The 20,689-nt window shown below is 36.5% G+C and overlaps 1 protein-coding gene across 1 annotated transcript in view; it reads left to right on the top strand.

The window, feature by feature from the left end:
* The window catches only part of LOC116412036 (protein prune homolog 2-like), a 30,123-nt gene extending 14,045 nt beyond the window's left edge, over positions 1-16,078 (top strand). Inside the window, exons 2-6 of the mRNA XM_031905347.1 lie at positions 6,223-6,327; positions 7,352-7,554; positions 10,169-10,332; positions 11,579-11,731; positions 15,966-16,078. Of these exons, the coding sequence (XP_031761207.1) occupies positions 6,223-6,327; positions 7,352-7,554; positions 10,169-10,332; positions 11,579-11,731; positions 15,966-16,078 (738 nt within the window). The remainder of the gene's footprint in view (positions 1-6,222; positions 6,328-7,351; positions 7,555-10,168; positions 10,333-11,578; positions 11,732-15,965) is intronic.
* The last annotated feature ends 4,611 nt before the right edge of the window (positions 16,079-20,689 follow it).

The raw sequence follows: 20,689 nt of genomic DNA, 5'->3' as shown, positions 1-20,689 counted from the left end.
TAAAATGTAGGGCAAAAAACTTAAATTAAAGAAAAAAAATTGTTGTAACTGCAAATTGCCATCAAAATGCACTGGACTAAATATGAATATGAAATTCCATTTGCAGCTAATGGGTTTTTAACTGTGCAGAAGCATATGCACTGCCCTACCTTTATTTCCACTATGCTACAGCTGTTCTTCATAGAGAAATAAGTGTCCCATGTTGCCAATATTTTTGAAAAATAGTGCTAGGATAGCTTCTTATATAGGCAGGGGGAGGGATGGAGAGTTATCTAATTCCATTAGGTGATGTGAAAGGCAGGGGTTAGATAATAATGAAGCCTGGGTTTTTTTTCAGACACAACAGAGCAAATTTTTTTAGCAAAAGAGGTTGCACGGCAAAATTCTAGTGAGGTTTCATGAAAAAAAATGATGCTGGTGAAACTATGAATATCATAGCAAAACTGCACTGGGCAGAAAAATCTGCTCATTCCTACTGGCAAGCAGATGTCAATGGGAGTTGTAGCTTCAAGATTCAAGCTATTTTTGCAGACTTGAAAATGCTGGGTAAAATGTGATTTCACTACAGTCGAGTTGTTTGTCACATTTTTAAGGAAACACGTTTATTTTTATTTTCTTTTTTTTTTTTTTTGGAATTTGAAAATAAATCTGCTTTTAAGCATAAGAAACCCTGGTTACATGATACTTTGGACTGAATTATGGACATACAACTATAGTTTTTAACTAAGATTTGTATTGATTTTTCTAAATACAGAGAATTCACAATGATCAACAGTGAAATAACTGCAAACACAAAGAGAGAAGTAAAAAGAGAGGGAGAACAGTAGATAGAGGGACATTGGGGGGAAGAAGGGGGCTTGTTGCTCCTTGTTTCTTCTGCTACGTACGTGAGTTTATTTGAGGATGGTGCACTTGAGAGTGTTAACTTTTGGTAGTTTGCATTGGAGTCTGTTAGGTTGAGCACTAGGGGGCTGATTTACTAAGACACGATTTCGAATCCGAATTGGAAAAATTCCGATTGGAAACGAACATTTTGCGACTTTTTCGTATTTTTTGCGATTTTTTTCGGCGCCTTTACGACTTTTCGGAAATTATCGCGACTTTTTCGTTACCAATACGATTTGCGCGAAAAAACGCGAGTTTTTCGTAGCCATTCCGAAAGTTGCGATTTTTTCGTAGCGTTAAAACTTGCGCGAAAAGTTGCGCTTTTTTCGTAGCGTTAAAACTTAAAAGGCGCGACGTTTTGCGCAAGTTTTAACACTACGAAAAAATCGCAACTTTTTGCGCAAGTTTTAACGCTACGAAAAAATCGCAACTTTCGGAATGGCTACGAAAAACTCGCGTTTTTCCGCAAAAATCGTATTGGTAACGAAAAAGTCACGATAATTTTCAGAAAAAATCGCAAAATACCGATCATTACGAAAAAAAACGCAATCGGACGCATTCGGCCCGTTCGTGAGTAAGTAAATGGGCCCCTAGGTCTTTGAGTGAATTTCCATCTCCTAAAACTCCTAAGTATTAGGAGCCTTGCTAAGGTGAGTTTGTGGAAAATTACTACCCTTGTTAGTTGAGGGGGATAGTTTTGTAATCCGAGGTTTGGCAGTGCCTGGCGCGGGGGGGGGGGGAGTTGAATGGGCATGCCTGTGACTGTAATAACTGTAAGACATCATTATAAAATGGAGCAAGTACTGGGCATGCGGAATAGTGTGCTTTCAACTTTGTTGCACCTCCAGCACTTTTAAAAGATAGATGGGAACATGTGGGGGACACAGTGAGTGTATTGTACCATCTATATAGTATTCTTCTCTGGTTCTTTAAATGGTTTGTGCATTTGGAGTACTTGAGCGGTGAGGTTGTAGCTTGGAGCACTGGGGAAGAGTATATGTTTGGTTTAAATCCTGTCCCCACTTTAATATATGATTTGGTTTGTTGGGTAGTAGGGGCAGTAGCCACTTTTCCTTTACGTCAACCCATTCTAAGCAACCACCAAAATTATACATGTGAGCTCCTACCTTGAGACCTTGGGTTACCACCTTTTCAAAAAAATAATACTGGCTGGAATGTAATGGAGATCAGGCTGGAGGCTGGAGGAATCGTCACCCTAAAAAAATCACAGCAAGCAGGCAGGTATTTTGTGGACACTGTTATTAAGGCAAGCTTTGCATCATGCCAAAATCTTGTGTATTTGCCAGCATGGGGGACTTAATGCCCATGCACAGGCTGCACAACTATATGTGGAGGAGGGAGGGGGAAAGTGAGGACTGCAGTGACATCTAGGAAGTGTTGAATGGAAAGTGAAAGTGATATTCAATATTGATTGACAGCTTACATTTTTAAATACCATCATTATGGGTATGGATGTGTATAAAAAAAGGAATTTGGACTTGCTGAGTTTGCAAAGGACTTTTATTATATAGCTTTTTATCTCTAGGTGACAGGTCCAATTTAAAGGAAAAGGAAAGTAATTTTGGAATATACTGCCAATAGATTAGTCACAATAGTGCAAGCTAGAACACTATATTTATTCCGTAGAAAGCTTTACTATAGGTGCAGAATGTGTCAGCCCCCCTCCCAGCATCCATTCTTTCATCAGACACACATGCGCGCATAGAGATTCCTTCCAGTTCGGCGGCTCCAGCTGGCCCAGTTGTCACACCCCCGGTAGTTATGCCACTGATAATGAAGCTTGTATTAGACTACAGGCTTATTAAAAAAGGTAAGAGTGATGTAGAAGAACAATGCCTTTTGAGGGAGCCTTCTGAATAAATCTCATCATGCCTGTATAAATACTTTACAGTTTTAGATTTTGCCCCAAGCTGTACATTCTTTCCAAGTTAAAACAACAGACAAAATGTATGCCTATAGCAATCAATTAGCATTTTGTTTTCAATCTACTTTAGGCTCAATAGTGAAAGCTATTCTTGAACTGACCTATAATTCTGTGTTTTATATAAGAAATAAAAATGAAAGCTTCCATTCAATAAAGCCTGTTTCAAATGGAGCCGTATTGCAACATACCAGCACTGGGTTCAAGGACATCATCCTCTCGGCAACCCACAAGTGCTTTTAAATAAAGTTTGATGTGGACAAATGGAATGGTTCCCTAACCAGTGTACTGATATAACACTGCAGTGACAAGACAAGTTATTCTGTCGTATTCCATATGGTGGAATCCCATGCTTTCAGCAATTTAATTGGTTCCCTGCAGAATAACGTTTAGAAGCATATGGTACACAAAATGCTGAATATGCTTCTGTTACCCTGTAGTTTAGGTGACTATAGTTTCTTTAAAAAATTAGACAATGAGCCCAATTTTGCATTTTCTAGTTAAATATATCAATAACACGAAGGATACAAATAAGCATAAAAGTTTAGTATTTGAAAAAATAAATCTGTACTTCTAAATAATCTCTTCATTCAAAAACGTAGTGTATTCTGTTAGGGAACTTTATCAATCCATGAGCAATTTCTATATACTTTGTTATACAGTATAAAGAAAATGGGTGAATTTAATGTCTGAAGATGTTGCTAAATACTCAAATATGAGATCAGAGTCATGCAAAGGATAAACATCCCAATATGTTGATGTGGTGAGCATTTTAATTTTACTTTATATTATGAGAAATTAAGTATTGGTCAATTGGTTTATTAGATGTAAACTGGGATAACAATTAAGGAACAATCAGGTGAGATTGGAATTTTAGGAGTAAGTTATAGAATTAGATAAGTACATGGGGGTATAATCCAAATACAGTGACATTTATAGCAAAATACATGAATAAAAAGAGAAAGTATAGCAAGAACTGCAAAGAAATGATAGTAGAGTGTTAAGTCACCCCCACACAAAAAAATCTAAATTAAGTTATTGTATCAAACCACAGTAACAAAGCAGATTATGCACTGAGGGACATCTCATTTTTTTTACTTTCTCTTCTTGAAGACTGTTGTTGATTCTAGGCAGGCTTGCACTAAAGTCTATGCCACATCTTTCACAAAATCATTTACAGGTAGAAAGATTTACATTATTTAAATGGGAAACCACTGTCTTGCCTTTTCTAGCTTCTTGTGTTCTTGTTATGGCATTAAGCAGGCAACGTTAAAGTCAAGTAGTTTGTCATGGGCAGCTTTGTAACACACTGCAGGTACACAGGCTTAAAGATTTTTCACATAGATAAATTGTGATGATTTATTATTGCTGGGTACATTTTAGCAAGCCTCTAAAATGTATTTTCTACATTGGAACGATATGTTCCTTTATAGAAAACAAGTATTCAAATCTTCTCCCTATATACCAGGGGCCCCCAACCTTTCTTACTCGTGAGCCACAGTCAAATGTAAAAAGACTTGCAACACAAGCATCATAAAAGTTCATGGAGGTGCCAAACAAGGGCTAAGATTGGCTATTAGGGAGCCTCTATGCACACTATCCACTTATAGGAGGCTTTATTTCATAGTAAATCTTTTTTCATTCAACCAAAACTTGCCACCAAGTCAGGAATTCAGAAATAACTACTTGGTTTGGGGGCACTGAGAGCAACATCCAAGGGGTTGGTGAGCAACATGTTGCCCCCGAGCCACTGGTTGGGGATCACTGCTATATACAATATAAAGTAAGGAGCAAGAGTTTAGATAGGCATCTAGGAATGAATAATGGAAAATAAAAGTGATTGCTATGCCTGAGGCATAGAGGTGGGACAGGCAATACAGGTATGGGATCCATTATCTGGAAACCTGTTGTTTTGTTGTAATGTTGCTTTAAATTCTTTTATATAATTAGTTTTAGAACCTTTTCAAAAGCACACATTGACCTTGTTCTTCATCATGATGCCACAATGTAATGAATTATATATATTTGCCCCATCCCCATATAAATGATAAAGCTATAAACTATAATAATTATTTTAACAAAAGGCATTAACAAAATGTTCAGGGATATTTTTCTCTATACTTCCAAAAAGAAAGAATGAATCATCATTCAACTGGCTAAAACAGGAAATTAAAACAGATATCAAAGTCATCTTTAGCAAATGAATAGCAAATATGTGATTTGCAAGGCTTTAAATGTCCCTTTGTGTGTTGAAAAGTGGGTTGTAATAAATTATTTATTTTATTATATTGTTTACATGCAGATTCTTTTTTTTCTGATATACCATAACCTTGATCTCTCAAAGTAAACAGGTTCTGTGTTATCTTAACTTGGTATTGAGAGATGAAAAGAATGAGGTGCTAACCATTTGAAAGGATGAAAAAGAATCCAGAAAGCCATTATAATATCAAGAGAATATTACAATATTGTCAAATCATTGACTTGGACATTATGAACGCTCTTACGCAAACAATATTTTCTGTTGTTAGTAGTTCAGTAAAGGTTATATTTCTTCGGAGGCAGAGCACTGCAAAGTATGAACAGTAATGGGCCAGATGTAACAGTAGCTGACTGAAAAGGGAAAGCAGAATGAATATAAGGAAGATGATAAAGCAGTTGTGAAAATAGTATGTACGTGAAAATAAAACTGACAGAGGATGGGGAGAGCAAAAATAGAATCCAGATGGATAAAGGCAGAGGATTAAAGAATATAACATTAAACTTTTAATTCAAATTCAATTCATTAAAAAGGTTAAACCCAAAAAGAACTAGTAAATAATATTAGTAGTCATAATAATAAATATTATTGACTAACATTTTTAAAAAGTTATAGTATGTTTTTGCTTATATATGTTATCTATTGTTATGACCCTGTCTCTGTTCTCCCTAACAGCAACAATGCTTTATGGCTCTGATTCTAACCAGTGGCAGATATATATTCAGCAATGCCCTAGATGGTGACCATCACCCGCCTCCCCCACACAATCGACACGCGCAGGACAGTCTCGACACATGCACCACTGAGTGGAGAGGGTACAAACAGGGAAAGAGTCCTCTGATCCCCTATAATTCCATAATGGGAGATGACAAGGAATAATAGACACTCAATAGATATAGCACGCAATTCTGCTTGACAAGAATTCTTTTGTAGTATCAGTTTATATTTTATTATTTTACATTGAACAATGCCAGAGCTAAACACGACATTTTTAAAACATTATGTTGTGCCTTTTCTTACAAAGCATGATGGCTCAATCTATCTCTTCAAAAGTTTTATAAATATGTCAACTTGTCATTTTTTTACAGTAGTTGTTTATAAGGAGACATTGGCTCATAATACTTTCAATATTTTTCAGGACCGTGCTAAACAGTTGGAAAAGGTCCATACTGTTATTGGAAATAAGTGCTGTGACTTGGACTCTATCATTTCAACCTTGATCTATGCCTATTATTTAGACAAGGTAAGATATCATTTTTGAAAGTTTCGTATTCATAAATGTTCCCTTTATAAATAAAGATTAATCTATTCCTATCAATAAAGAGTTTTGGAATTCTTTAAGAAATTACTACATTTGATCTGCTCAATACAGAGCTAAATGTTCTGAATTGATCTAATGATTAGTAATGATCAATATTTATGAAATCAGTCTGGCTTCTTTGATTGACTCCTAAAAATTGATGTGTAGGACATCTGCAGGATCTCCTTATGGAATTTATCTGCCCCACATGTGTATGGACCATGTATCATAAAGTGTCATGTTCATACTCAGTATCCTCATGCTCAGTCTGTGATCTTATTGTCCAGTGACTATTTAGCCATGCCATCTCTGACATGATCCTGATTGGCTTAGTTTGATGTTTATGTATAGAAGATATCTGAAGAATATATTGGAATGTCTTAAAAAACACCAAAAAAATGTAGTTACACTAAACCACATGAACACATCTAAACTTATTATATTTAAAGGGTCATTACATAGATTTATCGTTCTATATTATAATGTATCTTTCTTGGACTCCCTTCCATGCTGTATATCTGACCTTTGTTATATCTCATACCTGTTTGTTCACTAATTAGACTGGTCCCCAGTTGGCTTGTATGTGGGCCACTACTGTGCTTTTAACTCTTTTGAAAAGTAAGTACAGTAGTTTTTGTGCTAAAGAATGATATTTAGAAGTGTCATTGCTTTCCTAGGGCTGCTACAGCCTAAGCACCCTTTTTCAAGTCAAGACTAGCAACTATAGAGTAGGTGATACCTTTTATTATCAGACAGGACTTAAGTAGTCCCAAAAACTCTCATTTTATAATCTTCTAATCTACCCAATAAATCACCTACTTTCTGCTCTATATAACACTCTGCTACTGTGATTAACAAAAAAAAACCACTAAAAATATTGGAGTTAGGATTTTGGAACTCCCAAATGTCTAATACTAAAGTATTAATGTCAATGTAATAATTACATCATGAATCTAAATTTTACCAGGTCAACTCACCAGGTATACTGTGCCTGCCTGTTCTAAATGTTCCACGGGGAGAGTTCAACTTCTACAGCGAGACCAGATTTATTTTGGAAGAGCTGGAAATCCCAGAATCATTTCTTATCTTCAAAGATGAAATTAACCTACATCAACTTAATGAAGAAGGCCGATTATTAACAACACTTATGAACTTCAGTACATTGTCTAGGTAGGACAAATAACAACTAATTACTTACTCATTACATGATGATTACATAACTTAAAACACTTTACTTTTTAAAAACAAAAACAAAAAAACTTTTATTAATTTCCCTTCCAGTCCCCGATGTTAAAAACACAGTTTTCTAACACTTTGTCCTTACATTAAGGGCTGCCTGTATATACTGCTAAAATAGGTTACTCTTTGAAAGAACATCAGTGTTTTCTGCTAAATTCAACTATTGTGCAGCAGTGTCCTAATAGTGTTTCTACATTAGTTACTACAGTCATAAACATATTTCCTGAACTCACCGTTCTGTTGCTTAATCTGGCTCTGACATGGAAAAGTGTTGTCAGTAAATGCAGTACCTGCTCCTAGCCTCTGCAGCTTCCTGGTCTCACTGAACACAGATTGTCCCGGACAAAGACATGCGCTGTGCACAACAGAGAGCTCCGTTTTTTTTTTTTCCCTTCAAGATCTGCAGTTCCTGAAGAAATGCTTTACCCCGTTAGCCCCGCCCACTTCATTATATTGTCCAATCGGAATGCTATCCCACATCCACCAGCCATCCCACAGTCCCACTATGCCACAGCCACAGTCCCACTATCCCACAGCCACAGTCCCACTATCCCACAGCCACAGTCCCACTATCCCAAAGCCACAGTCCCACATCCACCAGCCATTCCACACAAAAGCAGTATGAAACATAATTAAAAATATTATTTATTAAACATATTATTTAATATACAACTGGTTAATCCACTTACATCTCTTAATAATAACTGTGCTGTGCAAATATGGCTCCGTGACACGCCAGTCCGATAAGCGAGCCAGTCAGTACCGTTTACTTCACTGGTGTCACGAAGTGGCGCATGCGCATTAGAAGCAAGCGCAAGGGGGAAGTAATAGAAGCAGATTTAAAATGTCGGCGCCAAAGACTGAAGACCGCAGATTCTTCAGCTGGATGGTGCACTGATCGAGAAGCAGCGGGTGAGTTGGCAATGCGGCGGTTTAGGAGGGGGGCTGATGCCTTACACAAATATACCTCTATCATGTTTTCACTTTCCTTCTCCTTTCAATGTGTTTGCCAATGATTAAATGTGTGGTTCACCTTTAGATGAACTTTTACTATTTTATAAAATAAGTAATTCTTAGCAACTTTTCAATTGGTCTTTATTTTCTATGTTTTTTAGATTTTGAATTATTTACCTTCTACTTCCAACTCTTTACACCAAATTTGGGTCACTGATTTCTGCAGCCAAAACTATGGGGCCCATTCATTAAACCACAAATTTTTGCTAGTTAAAAGCACGATTGGAAACAATTCGGAGTAACCACAATAATTTCTGATGTGTGAAAATTGCGTGAAAATTCTTTTCTTGCTCATACAAAAATATTGTGGTTGCGATCCGAAAGTCACAAAATTTTCGGATCCAAACGATCGTAAATGGCACGAAAACCTTTCTGGCTTTGAAACTTCAATGCGTGATTTTGGAAGCCTTCCATAGGACTTAATGGCGCTCTGCAGCTCCAATCTGGCCAAAAGATAGTCAAGATACCAAAGCTTTAATGAATTCCAAAATGGTCGTAATCTTTGCGAAAAATTCGACTTTTTCATGGAAGTTAACAAAAACCATGAAAAGGTTGTGCAATTTTACCGATATTATCATGGTCATTACGAAATTTCTAAAAATTAGAAAAAAAACTATTTTTTCTGAAAAAAAAATGAAATGGGACAGATTTGCTCATCACTAATGGCTAGGATTATTTGGACCTTAGCCTCCATGTAGCTGCTAAAAGTCCAAACTGGAGAGCTGCTGAACACAAAGCTAAATAACTAAAAAAAATCACACATAATAAAAAATAAAGACCAGTTGCAAATTGTCTCAAAATATCACTGTCTACATCATATATGTCAAACACAAAGCCTAGGGGCCAAATCCGGCCAAGCTGGCTGTTTTATGTGGCCCTTTATGTGGTCTGACTATCCAGCCTGATCAATTTCCATTTTCCTCACATAGTAACTAAGACTAAGGGGTATATTTATCATGCTGTGTAAAAAGTGGAGTGAAGCATTACCAGTAATGTTGCCCAAGGCATCCAATCAGTAATCAGATTTCTACAGTAGCAAAGCATCTATTGGCTGCTATGAACAACATCACCGGTAATGCCTTACTCCACTTTTTACACATTGTGATAAATATACCCCTTTTTGTATATTAATAAAAAATTTGGCCCGCAACTTAGCCTGTGTTTTAGATTTCGGCCCCCTTATGTAATTGAGTTGGACACCCCTGGTCTACATCTTACTAATAGTTAATTTAAAGATGAACTACCCCTTTAAACTATTTTTTTTTATATTATACCAAAAGTTTTTACCAGCTCTAAACTGGAGAACAAATGTTATCATTGTTTTAGAAAAACAAACATTACATGAAAATTGTAAATTAGGAAAAACGGAAAAATTCAACAAATCTTACAACTGGCTCTGGATAACACTAAAATGAAAATCAAATAGATATTTTGACCAGTCATTTTAATGAATGCTGGTCTGAAATAAGGACAAAGGGTAATTCATTGTATTGGGTATTTAGGTTGACATCTTTGTTTTTATCATTTTTAGTGATGATGCCACATTGGAAGCCTCTGTAGTTAAGTTCATTCATTCAGAAAAAAGAATTGATGCTGGCCAGGAGTTTCAGGAATCATGTTCTTGCTTAGTTGCAAAAGAGATTCTTGAAAAGGCACCGGAACTAGTTACTCAGCAGCTTGCTCATCTTCTCAGAGGTAAGTGATTACTTCTTATATGAAATGCTAGAAAGTGTAATGGAGTGTTGCGGTATCTGCTCATGCTGAAAGACTGTGATCTGTTCTTTGGTTAACAATCCTTTAAAAGACCACACTTCATAAAAAGAAGCAGGGAGTAAAGATTTTCTTAAAGAGTAGCATTATACTGAATATTAAAGATGAACATTTAAAAAACGGCATGCGTTACTGTATGTGCTAGACAAGAACATAAAGTGGAGCTAGTCATCAGTTGGCTGGTTGGAAAAGCTCTGATGATTGTTTTAACTTTGTGTCCTGCGGCTGTGTAACACTGAAAGTAATGACACGGATGCCCTACAGTGGACAATGAATATGAACCAGTGTCCTCTCATTGCATATTTAAAAATTTTCAGTCAAAAAAAATGTTTGGATAATTCAGTTTTGATGGCGAAATATGTAACTTTCATTATCCCTTCATTATCTGGAACGGCTATAATCAAATTTCCATTAAGCCTTTCCCTCTTTACTTACAGTATAATATCAAATCTAAACATTGGACACAGCAGGGCATCAGAAGAACCATCAATGTGAACACTGTACTTCTTTATAATACAATCAATTAGATAAGACTTTAAGGTGTACCGTCAGCCAAAGAGAAAAAGTATGACAAAGTAAAGGGAAAAACATGTGGTACAGGTATAGGACATATTATCCAGAATGCTCGGGACCAAGGGTATTCCGGATAAGTGGTCTTTCTGTAATTTGGATCTCCATACCTTAAGTCTACTAAAAAAATCAATAAAATATTAATTAAACCCAATAGGCTTGTTTTGCATCCAATAAGGATTATTTATATCTTAGTTGGGATCAATTACAAGGTACTGTTTTGTTTCTACAGTGAAAAAGGAAATCAGTTTTAAAATTCTGAATTATTTGATTAAAATGGAGTCTATGGGAGATGGGCTTTCCGTAATTCGGAGCTTTCTGGATAATGGGTTTCCGGATAAGGGATCCCATACCTGTATATGTAAAAAGATAGTCAGAATGGTCACATTTTCTTTCAAATAATCATTTACTTACTATTAATTGCTTAAATAAAAATGTGTGATTATTTTTAAAGGAGAGGGAAAGCCTAAATCACTAGAGGTTTCTAATTGTTAACACCACCCAGTGATTGTAATCACTGACCTGATGCCTGTTTCATAAAATACCAAGTCTTATTCTAGTTAATAGCTTGCTTAGTATGCCATCTTGCTTTCTTCTCTAGGAAGTATTCTGTTTAGTTGTCTGTCCATGGAACATGAAAGAATTGCAAAACAAGAAGAAGACATAATATGTCTATTGGAGGAGAAATTTCCTGAGCTGCCACCACGGCAGGACATAATCAGCAGTTTGCAAGAGACCAAGATGCACACGCAAGGTAATTGATTTTATAAATAATTACAGTGCATTTTGAAGAAATATGTCATATTTAGGAGAGAGGAATCTTTTTGAAAAAAATAAAACATTTACAAACATTTTAAAACTTTATAATTAAGTTTCTGCTTGTAATATCAGGATAGTTACCGTCCAAGATATAGGCCCTGCTCACCCGCCCCAAAGTGGCTTGCCAACAGTGCTCCTGCAAAACCCCCACAACCCACTTGGCAACAACACCCGCCGCTGTACCTGACCCACACACCACCAAACCACTGTATTATCTCCATCATTCCTTTCCCAACCCCCTCTGTGGTTGCTTACCAGCTCCAATAAAGAATGCACTCTCTAGGCACATTTTCATAATTAATAGGAATGGGTCAGTAGCAATAAAACAATGGAATCATTTTTGTTAACACAAAACTGCCCCAAGCTCAGTGCTACTTTCTTGCCACAGACAATCAGGGTAGGGTGCTAGAGCTGGGGCAATGCAATAATTCTTTATGCTGGAATGCTGTTTACATTTGTACTCCAGAATATGGAAGGATCAGGACAGCTGTGAAAAATGTCTGCATTTATTGTTCTTGTACTCAAATGATTTCCTGCATTAGAATATGTTATACAATTTGTGTAGTGCATCCATTGTATGTAACTGGTACAGCTTTTTTACAACTATTTCCATCTATATAGCATCTATATAACATTCCTCATAATAATTGCATTGATGAATCCATAAATATATTTTGGGAAGATTACCTGCATTGTATATAAACATAGCAGCGCTGTACAATCTTACAATATACACAATTACACACAGGGAGGACAAGTGTTATAATAAATACAATACATAAGTATAAATACACAGAGATTAAGTGCAATGTGGTATGAGACACAGTAGGAAGGAGGTCCCTGCCCCGTAGAGCTTACAGTCTAAGTGGTCAGGTAACATACAGGCACAAATTGGAAGGTAAGAGTGCACCAGGTATGGGCATTTGCCTGTAAGTGCTGGACTAGACAAAATAATGTTTTAGTGCTCCAGAAGGTAGCATAATTGTTTACCTTTTGGAGAGCTTCACTGTGGGAATTATGCTTTAGAGCTGGCCTGTTCTAGTGGAGGCCTGTGGGTCAAATGCAGCGCACCACAGCGATTTTATGTTCCTCGGGCCACTAAATGTATTCACTAATTTCTATATTCACTGTATTACTGTCCCTTCCATCAATGAGCCCACAATATCAAAAGTATGCTGTCACGTATGTGTGTCACTATAGTGTAATTGAGGCAGCCAGCCTCCAAAGGACTGTTAACTGTTTAGATCAATCTCATCTAAAGTAAGCAACTAGAAGCTGCACCTTTTTGGGATTTCTCTAGCAGACAACTGATGAGGCTGTGATTTGAAGATCATATCTGTAGTGAGTACTCCAAAAACATTAACTCTCCTCCATCTGTTCCCGTAGCTATTCACAGTAGCCAGATACTTGACTAGGTTGGTCAGGGACCTGTGGGTGTTCTGTCTGGAGCTGATTTCACATTTAATTAAATAAAGGTTCGGACACCCTGTTGACATGGACAGTGCTTTTTAATGCCTTGCCCATTAAATATTTCCTGATAAGGATGCCAGGTGGTTATAGGCACCCGGTTCTGTTGTCGTTGATTCAATCTTATCCTCTCTTTGCCTTTATAATACTTTTGGAAACTCTTGATCACTGTTCTCTGACTTTGTTTCTGGCTTTTATAAACCCCTGACCTAACTTAGTCCAAAAATATGTTTGAATACTTGATTCCTTTTTTTCATCCTGTACATAAAATCCTGCCAGCATATAACTAAAGAAGAAGCTTAATCAAAGCTGAAAAAAATCATTATAATAGTAAGTAAAGTAATAATAATAAAGGATATTAAAGAAATATTGAAAAAGAAATATGCACCTATATTTTTACTATACACCCATAAATATGCAACACACAGGGTTGGAGTAGGCCGGCGGGAGACCAGTAAAATCCCAGTGGGCCCAGAAATCATGAGCAATGCCGAACTAGACCCAATGCCTACCTATAAATACTGTTGCTCCCACACTGCCTTCCCTTCCCCTGATCGCGACAAAACAAGCCAAGGTGTGGGCCAGGAAGGGACTGATGCAGGAGTGAGTGGGTGAGCATTGGGGGCCCCTGAGCAGGTGTAGGGGCCCCCTAAGGCAGCAGCCCCGGTGGGCCTCAGACACCCAGTCGGATTCTGGCAACACATTGCTAAACAAAAACGTAACTGCACCATTGCAGTTTTTTACATGGATTTGTTTAATGGTTTCAAACTTTTCTTCAGACTTTTAAGACTAATTGTCTTTCCCTGTTTAAAACTATAGATTATTCACTTTCCTTTCAGAAGTGAAAATTAAATATTGCTGCTTGATCAATTTAATAATGCAGACAAGCACACGTAACCATAAAAAAATAATTAGTGGATAAAGATGGTTTTCCCTCAAAGAAAAAATAATTAACTGGTGCTATGTGTGATTATGCTTTAAAACAAATAAATAATTAGCAGATAGTGCCATGCTTCAATACGTCATGTAATATGAAATAAAAAAAAATTGTGGATAGAATTATATATGGTGTTATTATTTAGAAGACAAAACATAATAAATGTAGATAACAATAGAATATCAATTAGAAAACCATTAAATAATTTTACTTTGCATACCTAAAGAATTGTGTTTAGTGCACACTGTTGGATTTCTATTACCAGATCTAGTAAAGAACAGCATGGTGGTCTTGCGACCACAATCATAGGAAATGGAGATTGGTTAGGATTCAGGAGGGTTGGTTAATTCAGTTAAATTGCATTGGGTGGACTACACCTCTGCTACAGATAAACAGATTGGTGAGGCAATATCATTTATAGCAGGGATCCCCAACCTATTTTACCTGTGAGCCACACTCACGTATAAAAAGACTTGGGGAGCAACACAAGCATGAAAAATGTTCATAAGGGTGCCAAATAAGGGCTGAGATTGGCTATTTGGTAGCTGCCATGTGGACTGGCAGCCTAAATGAGGCTCTGTTTGGCAGTACACATGGTTTTTATTGAACCAAAACTTACTTTCAAGGAAGGAATTCAAAAATAAGCACTTGCATTGTAGCCACTGGAAGCAACATTTAAGGGGTTGGTGAGCAATATGTTGCTCACGAAGCACTGGTTGGGGATCACTGATTTATGGGCTCTCAGGTTGCAAGTTTTTGCTGGTGTCTCCAAAACATCAAATTGGCTAATCTGTGCCATACTCCTCATATTAAACTAGTATTTAGATTTTAGGTGACCTTTCCCTTTGTTTTATTGGAGAAAGAAAGCTGTCAATTAAGTAGTGTGCCAATGGCATTTTATTTGGCATTGAATACAATTATGTTGTAGCTTCTATATTTGTACCCATAACTAACCTTGCAATATTCGTTATTTTATTTACACCCCCAAAAATAGAAATTCTTTGCCATACAAATGATTTTCAAATGAATAGATTTAGCAAAATGAGTAAAGTAGCACAAAATTCATTCAATATTCCATTGTACACTACTGACAATATCCTGTCATCCAAATGTTAGAATACAATTCTGACCTTTGTGAATTAAATATCAAGTTAATATAATGAACAGCTTCAACAGAAAACCTCGACAAAGCTATATCCTTAGTTCAGCCCTGCTAAAGACTAGAGCAAGTATTACTTTTTCTGCTATGGTTTTACTGTACCTGTTGTTTTTTTCCTCTGGAGCAATGCCAGTTGAGAAAGATTTCTTGAAACTTATGTTTAAAGTGCAACCAGTACACATGGATACACATTATATAGACTTAATAAATATGAATCTTATATGGACAGGTATGGGACCTGTAATCTAAAATGCCCAGGACCTGCTGGTTTATTATTACAGAGAAAAAGAAAATCACTTTTAAAAATCGGAATTATTCACTTATAAAGGAGTATATAGGTGAAGGCCTTCCCGTAATTCAGAACTTTCTGGATAACAGGTTTCCAGATAACAGATCCCACACCTGTACTTAAATATTTAAATTTGTGCTCTTACAATGTGTTTAACTTACCGCTTGGGATTTTAAAGGCAAATTTGTAAATAACCCAACATCTTTTGTTAATAAAGACAACTTAGATTATATTTTAGACTTGTCATCCTATGACAGCTTTCTTCTTGCCTAGTGAAATCATGCATCATTAGTTTTAATAATGCCTTTATCCAACAGGGACAAATGTCGAAGATATTTTACTTAAAGACATCAAAGAACTGTCCGATGGGGATATAAAAGTAGCTATTAGTAGTATTTGCATGTCTTTGGAGGTAAGTAAAAACCAATAAGAGTTAGCTTCACTACTGTATTTGGTTCATTTTATGATCTGTTATGTATTACACCTTTTTTTTTTGGTAAATACCCCATTTTATTATAAAAATGTGTGCTTGTAGGTATCCTTTGTAAACTGAAGGTTTGCTTAAAAGTGTATTTGTTAAAAATGTCTAACTTAAGGGGTTAAATAATGACTTGTCTATAAACCCCTCAGCAGGGGAGTTGCTAATACAGACAGAAGAGGCAAACAATTTCTGAGCTGCAATGAAATCCCCCCATTGTCTGTCATAATAATTAATGATGCAGATATTCGAAGGATGGAGCATTTTACTTTGAAATGTGCCAGAAATTGTCGGATATTTGTAGATGAAGCACTGGTAATTGGCATCTGCAGCCCCAACTGAAAACCCTTTCAACCTGTTTTCTTTTGCTGTACCCAAGTGTGTGAAGGTTAAAGCTTCAGCAGGGCTGTCTGTTCTGAAGACCAAAGGGCTTTGGGGTGTTGGTCTGCATTAGGGCTGGACAGCTGTACAGGCAAGGAAAGTAGATTTTATTTTAAAATAGTCCTGGAGAAAATACACAGTAAAACAACGGAGATAAACTTTAATGCACAGATAGATTATATTTATGAAAAGAACCAAAATTAGGTAGAATATACATTTGACTAATAAAAATATATGTGTTTCAGTGTTTAGTGATCTAATAACTAGAACTAGTATTGCTGTCTAGTCTGTTACTAGTACTAGATGGGGGATGCTTTTTTTTCCCTTAAAAATGATCAACGCACCAGAGGTCACCCCTTTAGATTAGAGGAATGGAGCTTCCATTTGAAGCAGCGTAGGTGGTTTTTTACAGTGAGGGCAGTGAGGTTGGGGAATGCCCTTCCAAGAGATGTGGTAATGGCAGATTCTGTTAATGCCATTAAGAGGGGCCTGGATGAGTTCTTGAACAAACATAGTATCCAAGGCTATTGTGATACTAATATCTACACTTAGGGGCCGATTTACTAATCCACAAACGCATCGAAAGCGTCCAAATGCGTTTTTTTCGTAATGATCGGTATTTTGTGATTTTTTTGCCGCCGTCGCGACTTTCGTAAATTGTCGCGACTTTTTCGTAGCCGTTCCGACTTGTGCGAATTGTCGCAACTTTTTCGTAGCCGTCGGAAAGGTTTGCCCGCTGTTTACTAGCGCTCAATATGAAAAAGTTGCGACAATTCGCGCAAGTCGTAACGGCTACGAAAAAGTCACGACAATTCGCGCAAGTCGTAACGGCTACGAAAAAGTCGCGACAATTCACGAAAAAGTCACGACGCGACGGAAAAATTGCAAAAATACGAAAAAGTCGCAAAATGTTTGTTTCCAATCCGATTTTTTCCCATTCGGAATTCGAATTCGTGGATTAGTAAATCAGCCCCTTAGTATTGATGTTGGTATATAGGATTTATGTATGTGAGTGTATATATAGGTCAGTATAGGTTTGTGTGTGCTGGGTTTAATTGGAAGTATTGAACTTGACGGTATTTTTCAACCATATGTAACTATTTAGTACTAGTGTCTCTTTCTGAACAGAATTATCTGCATGGGGCAGGAATCTCTGTTATACCTTTTAGCATTATTGTACCAGCCCATATGTATAGTGTCTGTTGATGATGGTTCCGATAGTGTCTTCATTCTGTTGGTCTTTTTGTTATTTAGTATATGGGAAAATTATCCTTGTTTTGTGATGAGTTTGATTTCCAGTTACATTATGAGCAATTGTAGTTAAACAGCAGGTGCACAGGCTTCACAGCTATTAAAAGAAGCAAGTAAGTGATTTCTTTATCTTGAGAGGTGTGCCATTTATGGAGGATGTTTTAGTCAAATATAAAAAGGTATGGTGGTGGCACATGTCCCCTTTGCCTATTCATTTATTATTTTAATAATCGTAAACTTCCAGGCACAAATGAATGATGCATACTCCATCTGATTTTCCAGCAAAAAGTCTTAAGAAAAATGCAGGTGTAACCAAGGCCTATAAAAGGTGAGCATACCATATCACCACAGTCTAGCAGTAAAGGAATTGTAGAGAATTGTAATGGGAAGTATTTTTTATAACAGTTGCTTTTATTCTATGAAAGGAAACAAGCTGAAAATATAGCTGTTGCTTTAGAAAATATAATAAATCTTAATGCCACTTCAAAGTTTTTGCAGTTTATAGATGCCTCAAGTTTGTAATATAAATCGTTTCTTTTTACAAATGTAGTAACACTGAATGTTTAAGTAATTCTGTTTGACTGAAGAACGGATTCCTTGCCTCTCACAGAGCTGAGCAGAAGGAGATTCCTGTTGTGAGAAGTTAGGGTATATAAAATAAATGATGTATGGAGCTGTTAGAAAGCGACTTAACTTGGCTACCTTATATCTAAGGAACATTAAACATAGGGTTCTCGTTTAGCAAATAAATAACCATTCATTTCTAGAGCCTCATTGTCTGGACTTTTGTGCATATTCTACAAAGATAAGAAGAGGCCATTAGAGATTTAACATAAAATATATCGCCAAGGGGGCTTTCTAGTCGTCCTAGTCTTTCTGCCACATGGTGTGTCACTAATGTGCATAAATGGGCTTAAATGAATGTGTTGTCTGTGTTGCATTTGAAATATGTATATATTTATATATTATTTTCTAATTTTCTTTAAAAACAAAGCATTAAGTATGTAACTTTATTGGGTTGAATTGAAAATTCAATATAAACATATAAATCAAGTTCAATTAACTTTTAAAGGCAGCAGTGAGATGACTGATTCCAGCACACATAACCTTACCTTTATTATTATTGTTTTTTGAAAAAGAGTCTTTTGACCATGATTGCTAAATTTGTTGTTTACAGATCCAAATTAAATAGTTTTCTATATTTCCCCAAAGGACAAGAACAATTAAGTAACTTTTCAAACACAAAGGCAATGGAAATGGCCATGGTTTCTGTAGATATACATTTCTGTACAGAGTTATCTATATGGGTTTATCACAGCTCATTCTCGCCTCACCTAAATGAGGCACCAATTAAAGACTCATTAAATACATACATAGTTAAAACTAGTTATGTCTTTTAGAAATGAAACAGATTTACAAATTTTGGTGTGTTTTTTCCCTGAGATTGCTAGCAAAATTAACACTTAAATGGGTAAATTTACATATATGAAAATTGCATGGTTCCATTAATTTTGAATGAGGCTGTAAAATCTCAACCATCTTAAAACTCAAAAAATATTGCAACCAACTTACTTGGCAGGTTTTAGTTGCCAAAGAATTGGAGATTTTTAATTTTAAAGGAACAGTAACTCCAAAAAATGAAAGAGCTTTAAAGTAGTAAAAATATAATGTACTGTTGCCCTGCACTGGTAAAACTGGTGTGTTTGCTACAGTAACACTACTATAATTTATATAATAAGCTGCTGTGTAGCCACGGGGGCAGCCATTCAAGCTGGAAAAAAGGAGAAAAGGCACAGGTTACATAGCAGATAACAGATACGTTCTGTAGAATACAATAGTGTTTTATCTGTTATCTGCTATGTGCCTGTGCCTTTTCTCCTTTGAATGGCTGCCTCCATGGCTACATAGCAGCTTATTTATATAAATTATAGTAGTCTTTCTGAAGCAAACACAGAACTTTTACCAGTGCAGGGCAGCAGCACATTACATTTTAGTTACTTTTATACACTTTCATTTTTTGGTGTTACTGTTCCTTTAACTATGGGGCACATTTACTAAAATCCGTTTTTTTTGTGGGCTTAAAACACAATACGGTATAAATTTGGAGTAACCACAATAATTTCTGAAGTTCTAAAATGTCTCGAAAATGCTTTTATTGTTCGTACAAAAATATTGTGCCGAAAAGTTTTTTATGGTACGAAAACCTTTCTGGCTTTGGAAGCCTTCCATAGGACTCAATGATACTCAATCGATCAAACCTGGCGAAAAGATAGTCTCAAGGAAAGTGTAAACAAAGCGTTAACGAATTTCGAAATGTTCGTATTCTTTGCACAAAGTACGATATTTTCGTGGAAATTTTACGAAAACCATGAAAAACTCGTGGAATTTTAAAGGAGAAGGAAAAGTAAAAACTAAGTAAGCTTTATCAGAAAGGTCTATGTAAATACAGCCATAAGCTCTCACAGAAATGCTGCACTGAGTTCTCTGTCAAAAGATTAGTTGTGTCTGTTTTCCTCTGCCAGAGACACGCAGCTCTTTGCTTTCTGCTCTTTCCTGCTCCCCCCTCCCTCAAGAATGCTAAGAACTCACTCCACCCCTTAGGAATGTGGATCTGAGCCAATCAGCAGGAAGCTGACTCATAGGGGGAGATTTACTAATCCACGAACGTCGCCGTCGAGGAAAAAAAATCGCAACCGCGATGAAATAGTCGCGCAAAATACGATAAAGTCTCGGCGGCACTGAAAAAGTCGCAACAAATATACGAAAAATCACCACAGCGCCGAAAAAGTCGCAAAATTTTCGTTTCCAATACGATTTCGGATTCGTGGATTAGTAAATCTGTCCCATAGTCTAACTAACTGAGCATGTTCCCTTGGTCTGGGTGTCTGTGCAGGAGCGAGGCATTATGGGAACTTTCTTTACACAGCTCAG

Source organism: Xenopus tropicalis, chromosome 1 (assembly GCF_000004195.4).
Source record: "Xenopus tropicalis strain Nigerian chromosome 1, UCB_Xtro_10.0, whole genome shotgun sequence".
NCBI lineage: Eukaryota > Metazoa > Chordata > Amphibia > Anura > Pipidae > Xenopus > Xenopus tropicalis.
The sequence above is the reverse complement of the archived record's forward strand: the minus strand, read 5'-3'. Positions and strand labels throughout refer to the sequence as shown.